The 13,495-nt window shown below is 47.9% G+C and overlaps 6 protein-coding genes across 9 annotated transcripts; 3 read left to right on the forward strand and 3 right to left on the reverse strand.

Annotated features, from left to right (window-relative positions):
* Nucleotides 1-112: 112 nt before the first annotated feature.
* Nucleotides 113-1,938, forward strand: Regnase-1 (Regnase 1). The gene has a single exon (XM_001359830.5). It carries the CDS (start codon nt 271-273, stop codon nt 1,879-1,881), a length of 1,611 nt encoding a protein of 536 aa, XP_001359867.4. The 5' UTR covers nt 113-270; the 3' UTR covers nt 1,882-1,938.
* Nucleotides 1,854-3,842, reverse strand: idc (identity crisis). Its single transcript, XM_001359831.4, has 5 exons — nt 3,581-3,842; nt 2,551-3,521; nt 2,354-2,488; nt 2,185-2,295; nt 1,854-2,112 (listed from the first exon to the last, which is right to left on the reverse strand). The coding sequence occupies exons 1-5, from the start codon at nt 3,734-3,736 to the stop codon at nt 1,968-1,970; spliced, it is 1,518 nt and encodes a 505-aa protein (XP_001359868.3). The 5' UTR covers nt 3,737-3,842; the 3' UTR covers nt 1,854-1,967.
* A 371-nt stretch (nt 3,843-4,213) lies between these two features.
* On the forward strand, nt 4,214-6,346 carry trem (trade embargo). The gene is made up of 5 exons (XM_001359833.4): nt 4,214-4,494; nt 4,554-5,380; nt 5,447-5,581; nt 5,639-5,749; nt 5,817-6,346. The coding sequence occupies exons 1-5, from the start codon at nt 4,348-4,350 to the stop codon at nt 5,974-5,976; spliced, it is 1,380 nt and encodes a 459-aa protein (XP_001359870.4). The 5' UTR covers nt 4,214-4,347; the 3' UTR covers nt 5,977-6,346.
* LOC4803069 (zinc finger protein 358) lies at nt 6,035-7,635 on the reverse strand. Of its 2 annotated transcripts, XR_001451964.2 has the most exons (5): nt 7,419-7,635; nt 6,841-7,364; nt 6,648-6,782; nt 6,283-6,587; nt 6,035-6,227 (listed from the first exon to the last, which is right to left on the reverse strand). XR_001451964.2 is itself a non-coding variant. In XM_001359832.4 (4 exons), exons 1-4 carry the CDS (start codon nt 7,530-7,532, stop codon nt 6,359-6,361), a joined length of 1,002 nt encoding a protein of 333 aa, XP_001359869.3. In that variant the 5' UTR covers nt 7,533-7,635; the 3' UTR covers nt 6,035-6,358. The 2 variants fall into 2 exon arrangements, 1 of the variants encoding a protein (XP_001359869.3); XM_001359832.4 differs by having other exon boundaries at nt 6,035-6,587.
* A 19-nt stretch (nt 7,636-7,654) lies between these two features.
* Nucleotides 7,655-9,083, forward strand: LOC4803071 (transcription factor Ouib). The gene is made up of 5 exons (XM_001359834.4): nt 7,655-7,897; nt 7,961-8,415; nt 8,471-8,605; nt 8,666-8,776; nt 8,853-9,083. The coding sequence occupies exons 1-5, from the start codon at nt 7,748-7,750 to the stop codon at nt 8,989-8,991; spliced, it is 990 nt and encodes a 329-aa protein (XP_001359871.3). The 5' UTR covers nt 7,655-7,747; the 3' UTR covers nt 8,992-9,083.
* A 169-nt stretch (nt 9,084-9,252) lies between these two features.
* psidin (phagocyte signaling impaired) lies at nt 9,253-13,457 on the reverse strand. Of its 3 annotated transcripts, XM_001359835.4 has the most exons (7): nt 12,935-13,457; nt 12,639-12,863; nt 11,747-12,239; nt 11,279-11,681; nt 9,900-11,222; nt 9,633-9,834; nt 9,253-9,565 (listed from the first exon to the last, which is right to left on the reverse strand). In XM_001359835.4, exons 1-7 carry the CDS (start codon nt 12,990-12,992, stop codon nt 9,381-9,383), a joined length of 2,889 nt encoding a protein of 962 aa, XP_001359872.2. In that variant the 5' UTR covers nt 12,993-13,457; the 3' UTR covers nt 9,253-9,380. The 3 variants fall into 3 exon arrangements, with proteins under 3 accessions (XP_001359872.2, XP_033240995.1, XP_033240998.1); XM_033385104.1 differs by lacking the exons at nt 12,639-12,863; nt 12,935-13,457 and adding an exon at nt 12,407-12,494; XM_033385107.1 differs by lacking the exons at nt 12,639-12,863; nt 12,935-13,457 and adding an exon at nt 12,315-12,345.
* Between the last annotated feature and the right edge of the window lie 38 nt (nt 13,458-13,495).

Genomic DNA, 13,495 nt, shown 5'->3' on the forward strand with positions numbered 1-13,495 from the left:
AAACTCCCTTTAAACTCCTTTTTAAATTGAGGGGGCTAATTTGGTAAAGCTCATTTTCTCTAACCGTATATTTTGAAAATGAGACGGTATATTTCGGTATTTTTCGGATGGTCGGACGGTATATTTTATCGTTAAATCCGCGGTCACACTGCTGTAAATAAATGTAAATAGACGGAACTTGTTGCAAAAATAGCTAAAAAACACGTTAAATTGGGGCTTTCAGACTTGTGAGGGAAGGAGTTACAGGGGATCCATTAGCTGATCAACTAAATGCGCATCAAAATGAATTGTGAAGTGCAGGAACAGCAAAAACCTGAGCCACAGCAGCAGCAGCAGCAACAACAATCGTCGCTGCTTCAGCCCCTGTCTTCACCGCAGCCACAACAGCAGCAACAAGAAAGTAGCGACGATGACGACTTGAGTACCACAGAGCGACAGAATTTGGAGTTTGCCAAGAAGTTGGGGTACAGTGATCAGTCGATACACTCGGCTCTAACTCGCCTGGGATCAGAGGCTAAACAGAATGAGTTGCTGGCTGAGCTTATCAAACTGACGGCGGACGCCCCCCGACCTGCCACAAACAGCAATAGTCTAACGAACAGCAACCACCACATAACCAGTTCAACTGCCCTATCCACTGGCGGCGTGGGATCGCTGCGACACATTGTGATCGATGGCAGCAATGTGGCCCTATCGCATGGCAACAACCTAATCTTCTCCTGCCGCGGCATACGCATCTGTGTGGACTGGTTCCGGCAGCGAGGCCATCGCGACATCACCGCCTTTGTGCCCAATTGGCGCAAGGAAATGTCCAACAACAATATCAGCGATCAGGAGCTGCTCTATGAACTGGAGCATGAGCGGGTATTGGTGTTCACACCATCCAGGCATCTGGATGGGAAGCGCGTCTCCTGCTACGACGATCGGTTCATCCTCAAGCTGGCGGTGGAGACAGACGGCATTGTGGTGTCCAACGATAACTATAGAGACTTAATTTTGGAGAGCAATGAGTACAGAAAAGTGGTACAGGAACGCTTACTCATGTATTCGTTTGTGAATGACATATTCATGCCGCCCGACGATCCCCTAGGGCGTTCTGGTCCCACCCTGGATCAGTTTCTGTACTCGCAGACGCAGCAGAAAATGGCCGATGCCCAGCAGCTGTGTCCCTACGGCAAGAAATGCACCTACGGCCAGAAATGCAAGTTCCGGCATCAGCAACCGTGTCCATTGCTGCAACGACTGCCACTCCAGGCCTCGCACAGTGCGCCGCTGCACACCAACGGAGGCCAGCCCCTGACAAGTGGCCATATCGGGAACAATATCAAAATCAATTCCCTGATCAACCGAGAGCCCCTGGGCCGGACCAAGTCAAACACAATTGAGAAAGTGTCACAGCAGCAGCAGCTGTGCCAGGCCTTTACCAGCCAACTGGAGGTCTCCGAGACGGCCACAGACAATCAACCGAATCGCCACAAGAAGCTGCAACGCCAACAACCGCCGCCCGCCTATCGCCTCCTAGTGCCCACCTACAGTGCTCCCCTGCAGCAGCAGCAGTCGCTACAGCAACAGCAGAGCTCCAACTTCCATCATCATCAGTATCTGACGCGCACTCCGTCCGCTCCAGTGACGGACCAAGGACTAGCCCTTCCACTGCCCGCACACAATTTCTCGCACCTGTCCGCCTCTGATTCGCGCATCAACGAGGAGCTGCACGCTGCCACGCAAATGCCGCGCGAAGAGCAGCGTCGTCTGCTGCGCTATCACCTGAGCAACCTCTTTCCGCCGCATCAGGTGCACGCCGTGCTGCAGCTCTATCCCGATGAAACCGATGCCAAGACCATCTGCGCAGCTATAATTAATTTATTTCCGCATAATTAGGCTAAACTTAAGATTCTTAATATAATTAGATTTGTAATTACAGTTTTATATGTTTAATCTTGCAAGTTTTGATTAGATGCCGATATCTACATCTCAATGCCAACAATGTTGGCAGTATCATAGGGCATCAGGGCAGCGGCAGGTTCCCTGGTGTTGCCCCGTTTTTGATGCACCACCCGGTGGTTACGCAGCTTATATGCCTGCGGGAAGCCCTTGCCGCAAATCTCGCAACTACGGAGGGACAGAAAAGAGGTAGAGATATTAGCCAAGGAATGTAGGGAGACGTCAGCTGCTGCCACTTACACGTGGGGCTTCTCTCCAGTATGGATCATCTTGTGGAACTTGAGTGTATTGGTATAAGTGAAGGTCTTGTGGCACACATCGCACTCGTACGGACGCTCATTTGTGTGGATTCTATGGTAGATCGAAGCATGAATTACAATTGTAAGATTGCGACTTGGACATCACTTACCTGTGATGCTTGTTGCGCGTGGAGAGATCTGCAAAGGCGGCCGGACAATAGCTGCACTTGTACGGCCGATTCCCTGTATGCGTATTCATGTGACGCGCCAGCTGCTGGGCCTGGGCAAAGCAATGCTTGCAAATTCTGCCAAGAAAAATAAAACAAAACTCAATTTGAGTCCAAAAGTGTCCATAAAAGATACTTACTCGCACTCGTGCGGCTTTACACCCGAATGGATTTTAATGTGCTCGGTGAGGCGGCTCTGGGATGGATACATATTTCCGCACATGTCGCAGATGTACTTGAACTCCTTCTTGTCGCCGACAAGGATTTTGTGTCCACCCTTTGTTTTGATGCCGTGTTTCCGCACCAGGTCGTCGCCAATTGTGAGGGTCACATCAGCATCGGTGGTTGTGTCGTTGTTGCCACGTTTTATCTTCAACGGACTGCTTCGAACGCCACCCCTGGAGGCGGCTCCTGATGTGACCGTTGCTGTTGCTGCCTTGGCGCGAGTGTTCATGCGTCGTTTGGGTGCTAGACCACGGAGTGGTTTGGCTGGTAGAAATTCCTCTTCGGCTGAGTTTGTACTTTCCATCTCGTCCTCGTTGGCGCTCTCTGTCAGTTGATCCTGATCCGGCTCTTGTTCCTGCTCCTGTTCGACGTGCTCCAGATACTCAATGTCCGCCGAGAGACCAGACAACGAGTGCTCGACCATCTCTTGCTCCCGTTCCTGTTCGTAGATCCCATCTGCTACAATGTCACCCTCCCCGTCGTAGGGATCGTAGACATCGTATAGCTCCTCAATGATGACATCTTCCTCCACCTGCTCTCTCTTCACACGGACACCCTCCTCCTTTACGAGTTCCACCAATATGCCCTCCTCCATGTCGTCGGTAAAGGCCTGCGCCTCGGCGAGCTCATGAGTGGTTGGCATATTTTCTTCGATTTGCTCATAGTGGCCATCGACCAGCTCCTCATCCTCCTCTTCAGCCACTGGAGCTTCTTGCGCCGCATTTGAAAAATCGTCGTCGGCCTTCTGCTCCACTTCGATGGGGCCTACGAACTTTTGGAGGTGTTTGTACGCCTGCTGGCATGTCTGACGAAACCTGAACGAAATGTGCAGAACCTTCAGGCACCTGGTGCATATTTTGTCCGGGAAGTGATCGAACTTCTTGATCTGCAAATTGAATGCTGTCTATTGATCTCTAGAATGGAAAGAAATTTATATAAACTTACTGGGACACCGCCACAAGTTTTGATCATGTTTGTCACATCCTTCGTCGCATCATCGCTGAAAATGCTGGACATGGCCTCCTTGGGCTGCGTCAGACACAAACGGCACACTATCCAGTTTTGTCGCGGTGCAACATCTGTTGGCTCTGAGTCTCGCATTTTGTCGAATTATTTCAAAATCAATACACAAGTTAAAAAAATACGACGCCAAGAAAAGATTGCAACCAGTGTAACCGCGGACGTATATCGATAAGAAATCGAACTTTGCCCACTAAACCCCCCTATATTAAAACATTTAATCCATTTTAGGTAAATGGCGGAAAATATTACTAATTGTAAATTCATATTGCAGATTCATGCTATCTTTCCTCTAAACTTAAAGAAAGAACGATATCTTTCACCTGAACTGTGCTAAAATGATTCAATTTTCATTATATTCGGTGGAAAATTAAAATACCCTCTTGGTCTACAATGGGTTAATCGGGCTCCGTCAAGGATTGGAAACCATATTCATCCATTGGAATAAATGATTAATTTAAAAAAACCTGTAGTACCGAGGTTTCTATACCTTTTGTTCTTAAATATAGCTTTAAACATTAAATTTAATAGATTGATTAAATTGCTTACGCTCCAATGCGAATGATGGCGGCGGGGAATGTGAATGGCAGTGAAGTGCAGCTGTGAATGGCCAAAGATGCTTTAACTTCAGCTGTTGAAATTTTGACAACTACAAAAACTCTTTGATTCGGTTATGCTCTGTTCCCAAAAAAATGAAAATGGACTCAAATGAAGGGTGGATTGTTTGTCGCGTGTGCCTGAATAATCATGCCGACAGCGAGGACATGCTCCAGGATATATTCAGCCAAAATGCCAACACACGTCTGGACCAGATGCTCCACATCTGCGCAGGGATTCCAGTAAGTAGATCCAGTGATCCGTAAATTCCAAAATTGTTGCCACAATATATATAACATAGGTCAGTGCCGATGACAACTTCCCGGACAAGATGTGCAGTAAATGTGTGCGCTGCCTGCGCTTGGCCTTCAAGTTCCGCCAGACCTGCCAAAGATCGCACCAGCACATCTCGGACATGCTGGCCAGGCGCGGCGGCGAAGAGAGTGTCTCTAGTGTCGAGGACTTTGCTACAGAAAATATCGTCAAGATATTGGAGGAACACACAGATCAACTAGACATGTCTAACGTCAAGGTAGAGGATGAGGAGGAGCCACAGGAAGAGACTGTCAGCTTTATAGTTACGCCGCACGAAGATGACGTCGGAGGAGAGGGCGAGGGGCTTGATGCAATTGTATACGATGTCACTGGGGAGGACGACACGGAGACCGGCGTGGTCTACGAAGACGCGCAAACTGTGATCGAGGATCCCGAAACGTATACCGAATACGAGGAATATGAACTGTTGACCAACGAAAACGAATCCACACCCGTGCACAGTACAGACGACCCAGCAGGAAAATCCCCCAGAGCACGCTCTCGCAACGTCTACCCAGTCGAACCGCCGGACGATGATATGGCCGACGATATACTCAGCTCGGACGCCCACAGCGACATGGTCGACGATAAACCGAAGACATTGAATCGATCGCGAGCGTCGCGGGCTAAACGTTCAGGCAAACTCGGATTAATTGCCTTGGACGGGGCTCACTTCGAGAAGAAGCTGGGACGCAAGCCGCGGGACAAGCTCAGCACGTACATATGCGATGTATGCGGTAATATTTATCCGACCCAGGCCCGTCTCACCGAGCACATGAAGTTCCACAGTGGCGTCAAGCCGCACGAATGCGAGTATGTTTTCCCTGCTGCTGCGTAAGCCAATGAATCGCTGTAATACTATCTCTTGTATGCTTGCAGAATCTGTGGACGTGGCTTTGTACAGAATCAACAGTTGGTGAGGCACATGAACACGCATACAGGGAATCGGCCGTACAAGTGCAACTACTGTCCAGCTGCCTTTGCAGATCGCTCCACCAAGACCAAACATCACAGGTAATAAATCAGAGCATACAGAACTTGTACAATTAAATATATATATCGGATTTGCAGAATTCACACAAAGGAGCGTCCCTATGAGTGCGATGTCTGTGCTAGAACTTTCACTTATTCGGATAATTTAAAGTTTCACAAGATGATCCACACAGGCGAGAAACCGCATGTGTAAGCAAGCCAAAAACATACATATGCCTGGGATGAGCCTCTTATACTTGTTTTTCTCTTTTTGCAGCTGCGATCTGTGTGGCAAGGGCTTTGTCAAGGCCTACAAAATGCGCCTCCATCGGGTGACGCACGAGAAGCGCGGCCCCTGGAAGTCTTTAGAAACGGATACGGAAAATACTGCAGAATCACATGGCATTAAAGATGAAGTTCCCGAGTTTCTCAGTTAGTCATAGTTTTACAGCGACCAAATATGCCTTTGTCGTTGGAGTATGAAAAATGCCTGCGTTTTTAAATTACTTTACATATAGTTTTATTAAATTAATTTTAGTGTGCAACTGATGTGCAGTTTTTTTGTAGTAACATAAAGATTTAACCAGGCCTGTAACTTGTATTTCCTTAGTTGATAGTACTTAGGAGTCAACTAGTATAATTTTACTATCCGAAAAGTGCAAAAGGAAGGAATTGTGTAATTCATCTTCTGTATAAAACAAGTGTAAATATTCTTAGATGTGTAGGTACTATATCTTGCTCACCTATCAAATAATCTACCAAGTTTGTATCTTTTTGTTGTACTATAAAGCTGCCCTGAACTACGCACACGATGTCTATTTACTCCTCCTCCACTGCAATCACTGTGATGGTGTCTTCCGTGTCCTTCATTCTGTGCGACTTTTCGTGAGCATTCTTGTGGTGCATTTGGGAGAACGACTGCTTGCAGTGCTGGCATTTATAGGGCCGCTCGCCCGTGTGCGTTTTGAGGTGCCCCCTGAGCACATTGGAGTACGCGAATACTTTGCCACAAAATTTGCACTTGTATGGCTTTTCATTAGTGTGAATCCTGTAAGACAGACAGACGGGCACTCGGGTTAATATTAAGATTGTAATAAACTTTAGTTACCGCTCGTGCTTAATCCGTGTGGAGGGATCGGCAAATCTGGAATCACAAAAGAAACATTTATAAGGTCGTTGGCCCGTGTGCGTGTTCATGTGACGCTTTAGCGACGTTGTCTGATGGAAGCCTTTCTGGCAGATCCTGTAGGAAATCATGTCATTAGAGATTCATCTCCAAGGATTATCAAGGATGGGCTTACTCGCACTCGTGGCGCTTGAAATCGTTGTGGGCCAGCAAGTGAACCGTCAGCTTGGACTTCTCCAGGTAGACATTTGGGCAAACATGGCAGGCAAATCGTGGAGCTTTGCTGGGCTTTAATTCGGTTGCTGGAATTGAGTCGGGACTGAGGGCCAGCGTAGATGTTGACTGAGGTTTCTGTTTTACTGAAGCAACAGCACAAGGCGGTTTTTGTTCCACTGGAGCAGGTGAAGCTCGTTTAATGCTAATTTCTTCACTAAAATGACTTTCGGTGGTGCTTTCAGGTGATCCCTGGGACACCACATACGAGTCTAGATACTCGTGCACCATCTCCATGTCGCTATCAATGGAGATGTCATCCTCATTGGCCACATTTCTTTTAGCTTCCAGCAGCTCCAAATCGCTTTCGTACTTCTTCAGCTTTTCGTCGGACTCCTGGCAGAGGGAGCGCAGCTGGCGAGCCGATCGGATCAGTAATTCGCAGCTAATGCATATTTTTCTTGGCCCATTGGGCCTTACACTCAACTAAAACGAATATGTTAGAGCAATTTCACACACCTAATTGAGTTCTTTGCTTACCTGAATCCCCGTGCAGCATTTGATTAGGTCGTCAAAGTCTTCGCCTGTGGCAATGAGCGAATCATCCTCGGGGTTCACAATGCAAATGCGGCAAAGCGACTGTAATCTATCCATTATCCTTATATATATCCCTAAATTATCCTGATAACAGTACAAAAATATTAACTCCCGGCGATCATAACAATTATAGTGGAGGCGAATGGCACAAGTAGTTGCTACGTTTCGTGGCGAATGGGTAAACAAAGCAGAAGCAGCATTTATTTTGGTTTTGTTTTGGCGGAGCGGATTTTTTAGTGGTTATATTACTTTTTTGAGATAATCATTAGAACATGGAGCTTGTGCTAGACATGGTGTCTGTCTGCCGGACATGCCTGCAGGATGGTGACGAACTAATGGTGTCCATATATGAGCGAGACCAGGAAAAGGACCATGGCGGCATTTCACTCTGCGAGAAAATCGAAAGTTTCAGTGGAATACAAGTATGGAAAATCCCTTCCGTTTTTATTGTAAGCTGAACCAATTATAACATCCAATATATTCAGATAAAACGGACTGATGATTTGCCCACCAGAATTTGCCTCAAGTGCAGAGCTTTTCTCACCTTAGCCCACAAATTCCGACAGATTTGTCAACGTTCGAACGATTTCCTACGAGATTATGTCTGCAAAGGTGTGGTGATGGAGCCCGAGGCTATACCACCATCGCCCCAACATCCTGCAGAGGCGGAACAGTACGAACAATTAGAAGTTGAGGTGCTGGAGGAGGGAATGTGGTCCACGGATGATCTAATCGAGGAGGAACAACCCCCGGATGAAGTCGAGGAAACGGCCATTGTCCTAAGCGTTGAGACTGTTCCGGCCCCACAGCCAGTCCAAGCCAACACAAACAGTACTGGCAAAGTCTACGTCTGTGATATGTGTGGCAATAGCTATCCCCGCAAGAGCACACTGGACACCCACATGCGACGACATCGCAACGAGCGCCCCTACGAGTGCGAGTAAGTGCATCGAGCTACCATATAAACAGCTGACGAACTGGCTCTATCCTATTAGAATCTGTCGCATGTCCTTCCACGTCAACTACCAACTGATGCGCCACATACGCAAGCACACAGGCGCACGGCCATACAGCTGTCATTATTGCCAGCGAAGTTTTGCGGATCGCACTTCCCTAGTCAAGCACGAACGGTTTGTTAATCTGAAACCTTTATTCCAAATACTCGCTAAGATCTGCCCGCTCTCCTTTAGAACCCATCGCAATGAGCGTCCCTATGCCTGTGAGACTTGCGGCAAGACCTTCACCTACGCCAGCGTCCTGAAGGTTCACTACAAAACGCACACAGGCGAAAAGCCGCACATGTAAGTGAAGATACCAAAGGCCAAAGTCGTGTGCCATTGAACCATTGTCTTACTTTTATTCGCTCTCTCTGCATAGCTGTCGACTCTGTGGCAAGAGCTTTGCAAGGAATCACAATCTGGTTGCTCATCTGCAAACGCAACAGCATCAAAATGATCCACGAACCGCCGACTATTTGAACACGCTCAAAGCAGGGAATAGCACGGCGGTTGGTTAAGCAAAAGCAATATTAAAAATAATCTGTTCTTGAGGAACTCTTTCTACAGTCTACAGTAAAGATTTAAGAACTTCGAAATTTGTTTAAATTTTTACAATTTCTTTTCTTTTATTTAACTTACACGCAAGCGGTACACATTGGGATTTTTAATGTCTTACAAATGTTGTACAACTTTTAGACTGTTGTACGAGAGAAATGCCGAAAATTGATTACGGGGAAAAGTGCCGACACTTAACTTTTGTTTTCGAGATAAACTTGAAGTAGAATGGGGTGGTTTTTTATATTTTAACAAAATTAAATAACAAACTATGAACTTTGATCCTGATTGTGGGGGAAAAAACGACCCTTCGGCTGGATGGTTTGGCCTTTGCACAGCAAAGGGCCACCATCTATTTGGCCACCATGCGGATTTTGTCCTTCAGCAGGTTCCGCAGCTCGGTGACCATTAGCTCGTGCGAGTCCTTGAATGTGGCCGAAACATCGCCAATTAGTGTTGCTTCCACCTCGGGCTTCAGCGACATGTCCGCCATGAAGGAGCTAAGATCACGTGGCAGAACCGGCGCTTTCCAGGTCCCTAAATGTCGATTGTGAATGTGGAATTAGTTCAATTTGAGAGCATAATCTACGTTTGAATCACTTACGTATGGCTGCATCACAGGCCTCTAGTTTATGTTTAAGCTGACGCATCAGCTCCTGTACCATCTGACTGCGCTCCTTCTCGCTGACGGGCTGCGGTGTGTCCTGAGTTTTGTTATCCCCCTGCTTCTTCTTGACCTTGGTCTTTGAGCTGACCTGCAGCTTGTCGTTAAGCACGGACAGCAGGAAGGCATAGAGTGAGAGCATCTTAAGGGGGGACAAAGAAATTTCTCATCACAATTCGATTTAGATTTGTAGTAAAGAGAACTCACCTCCAGGCTGGCAGCAACTTTCTGCTGCTGATACCGTCGCTTCCACAGACCATCCTTGTTATTCCATTCGTTGCTCTCTTCGATTGTCCGGACACACAGCTCCATCACGGCAATCACATTGTCGCCCACCTTCTTGCAATGCGCCGCCAATGATGCCGCCCCGCTGTGCAGGTCGAGCACCAGTTGAGCCAGGTCGTCAAAGAAACGCTCGTACGGCAGTTCCAGCAGCAAATGCAGCCGCGTGGGCAGCAAATTGACTAGAAATTGTTGCGGCAACGGTTTGTAGTTCATCAGCCTCAAACGCTGATACAGTCCCGTCCAGGAATCACGCAACAGCTCCAGGGTCGAGGTTGCACTTTCCACAGCCGGCGCGGGTGTTTCTTCCTTTGAACCATCGCTCAGGGATGGCTTAGTGATGGGCGGCGGATGATACAAGTCGATAAATGTGGCATACAAACGGAGCATCAGCGAGCGAAGCTGCAGCACTTCAATCTCCTGGTCAAAGGAATCCTTGCGCTCGGCATCCGCATCGACCTGATGCAGGGGATCCCAGCGAATGATGGCATCCAGATCCCGATTGTCGCTCAACTCATGCCAGGCAATGCGATCCTCGGCCGGTTCAATGCTCATCACCGTATAGGTGGACAGATTCTGATGGACATTGGCATAACAGCTAACCAGATCGCAGATCTGAGCCTCCAACGAACAGGTCACATACTGCAAACTGTTTGTTAGCCGCTCCTTGAAGTTCAAGAACTCTTCCATCTTGGAGAACGTGCAGAAGCGATAGGTCAATGCGATGTACTCTAATCGCTCCTTGTAGCTGTTTGTGAAGAACTTCATTGTTGTATCATAGCTATTCCTAGCGCCAGAGAAGCGTCCGCACAACGGCAGCAGCTGGCAATGCACATAGCCCATCGAATCAAGCTGAATCTGCTTAATGTCCAAATACTCGTACATCTCCTGGGCCCCCAACAGGCAGCCGAACATGTGATAGATCTTCAGGCTCAACAGCTTGACGTGGAAATTGCTGGTGCTGTTCCGCAGCACATACTGCAGCAGGCAAAGTGCCTCGAACAGGTAATCCGACTTGTTCTCCCGTAAACTGATGTCGTACATCACATTCGCCGCCAGCAGAGCGTACGGATCCGATGGTCCCATCTCGGTGGAAAGCAGCTTGTTGCCAAACGTGCTCCTTCCGTGCTCATAGTGGAGCTTCAGGGCCGTATAGAAGGCCAGCAAATGGTCAATTGGCAGATCGATGTGGGCACCACACATCCTCGAGATTTGCAATGCACAAATGTGCTTCTGCATCTGTTCCTTCTGCAGAGGTTGATTCGAATTAGTGGCATTCGATGTGGGCATGATTAATCACTTACATTCATCGGCAATGACGTGGAGCTGACGCCACTCTCCAGCAGCAATTTGTTGGCTAGCGCCTGGCGCTGCTTCATACTAACCGATGGCAAAAACAGGGCAATATCATGGGTACAGCAGGATTTGTCGGCAAACAGGGAGAAGTACTCGACGACCAGCTCGTCAAAGTCACCGATGAGCTGGTCGGCCGGCAGCTGATGGGCACGCATACGTTGGTGGAGCTCCAGGCGGGCCAGATATGGGCCGCGCTTCTTCCGCTCCGAGGAATCAATAATGCCCTGCAGAAACTCCTGGCAGGCGGATAGAGAGAACTTCTTCTCTTCGGTAGCGCCCTCTGTGATTGGAAGTTTAAGTATCTCGAAACAGCTTTGGATGTATTCCTTGTAGTAGTCCCAGCGATCCCGACTAGAAAAGACCACAGTTAATTGAAGATCTCTCCAGGATTATGGGTGTATCCAATGGTATCTCACTCTGCGTCCAGTAGCTGTTGCAGCAGCTCATTCAGCTCCCGCCAGTTGCCCAGAACTTTGAGCAGCTCAAACTTCATGCTAACCGGAGCGCCCGGATAGAGTTTGGCACACAGCTCGCCCGTGAGGAATTCCCAGGCCTCCTGGAACTTCTTCTGCAGCTTTAGGATGTGCAGATAGAGAAAGGCCTCCTGCTCCGACTCCAGTTTTCCCTCCCTGATGTGCTTCTCGACCATGCGCTGTGCCAGACCCAGATAGATTTTTCGTTTCTCTGGCACTGCCGATTCGGGGCCGCGTATACCCTGGAACACCACACTGATCACCGACCAAAAGTAATAGGCATTCTTCGGCTGGGCCTTGTACAGCTGCAGGGCCACCGCCTGCTGGGCCTTGTAGTCCTCGACGCGCACATACGAGATGAAGAGATGGGCCAGCAGCTCCTCGTTGCCAGGATTCTTCTTCACCGCGTGCTGGTACAGCTCCACAATTTTGTTCACTGCAATGAGGAGGACGGAATATAATTAGCCACGCACAGGTACACAAATGCTATGTACAGAACGTTGGCACACACATTCCTCTGTTGCCATCGTCAGACTAAGCGAAGGCGATTTTAATTAGCCGGGCGCGTGCCAAGAAATGTGTAAAAATATGATTTGTGAGTACTTTTTGTGTGCGTTTCTGTGGTACGTTGGAACTGCGAGAGCACAGGCGGATGACCAGAAAATGTTGCAAACATTTAAATGAGAGTCGTCTGGATATTTTGACACCCTACACAAATGGGAATTGGATCTATGTTGACCTAGTTTCAGAATTAATGAGCATTCTCCGTTCTGTTGTCCACGGATAATCCGCCCATCAATCCAACAATATCCACAACACTATATGCTATACGTACATTGCTCCATTTCGCGGTAACAGAACGAGAGAACTTGGAGCGTAGAATCGTCCGTGGGTTTATCTTCGGCCACTGCCTGTAGGCAGCCGTGGCTCTCTTCGTATCGTCCCAGGCGGAGCAGTGCCAGGCCCTTCAGAGCACGTGCACAGAGCATACTGGGATGCTTGCGTAGCAGCTTCTCGGATTCCTGCAGGGCCTTGCGGTTGTTACCCACCTCCAGATTATCTACGAGTGGGGGTTTTTATTAATTATTTATAATAGATTAACCTTGCACTCGATTGCATTCTGGTACTCACCATAGATTGGGCGCAATCTACGCTCGAATAAGGCCGTATCCATGCCCTGATGCGCCATGATAGCCTTCTAATTCTTTCTCACTATTATGCTGCTGCTGTTAACCTAATTATAACGTGCTACATGCACCTCTCGCACGCCGCCACACGCTTTTGACCGCCTTGAAATGATTTGCCTAAAATTTGCCGCACGCTATTGTTGTTGCTGTTGTTCTCTTCTGGCAAGTGTTCTACTGTTTTGGCTATTGCATTGCGGGCGTATAACGATTATGCTTAAAGCTCACTTAATAAACTGTTAAACTTCATACGTTTAACTTGAAGAAACTAAATAATTTGGATTCAAAATTAAAAAAAAAACCATCCACTGCATTCGTAGAGAGGAGGAGAGGGGTAACCGAGCGGACCTTTGGTATTTTTGTGGTATTTTTAAAATGGGAACACGGCCGCAGTAATGGTACTCCTGTAGAAAATTTGAATTTTCTTTCTAAAGTTCTGCTAAGCTAAATTGGAGAAGTAAACATTTTCCCAAAATGTCACACTCAATCAATTGTAAATACATGTGCG

This window comes from Drosophila pseudoobscura, chromosome 2 (assembly GCF_009870125.1).
Source record: "Drosophila pseudoobscura strain MV-25-SWS-2005 chromosome 2, UCI_Dpse_MV25, whole genome shotgun sequence".
Lineage (NCBI taxonomy): Eukaryota > Metazoa > Arthropoda > Insecta > Diptera > Drosophilidae > Drosophila > Drosophila pseudoobscura.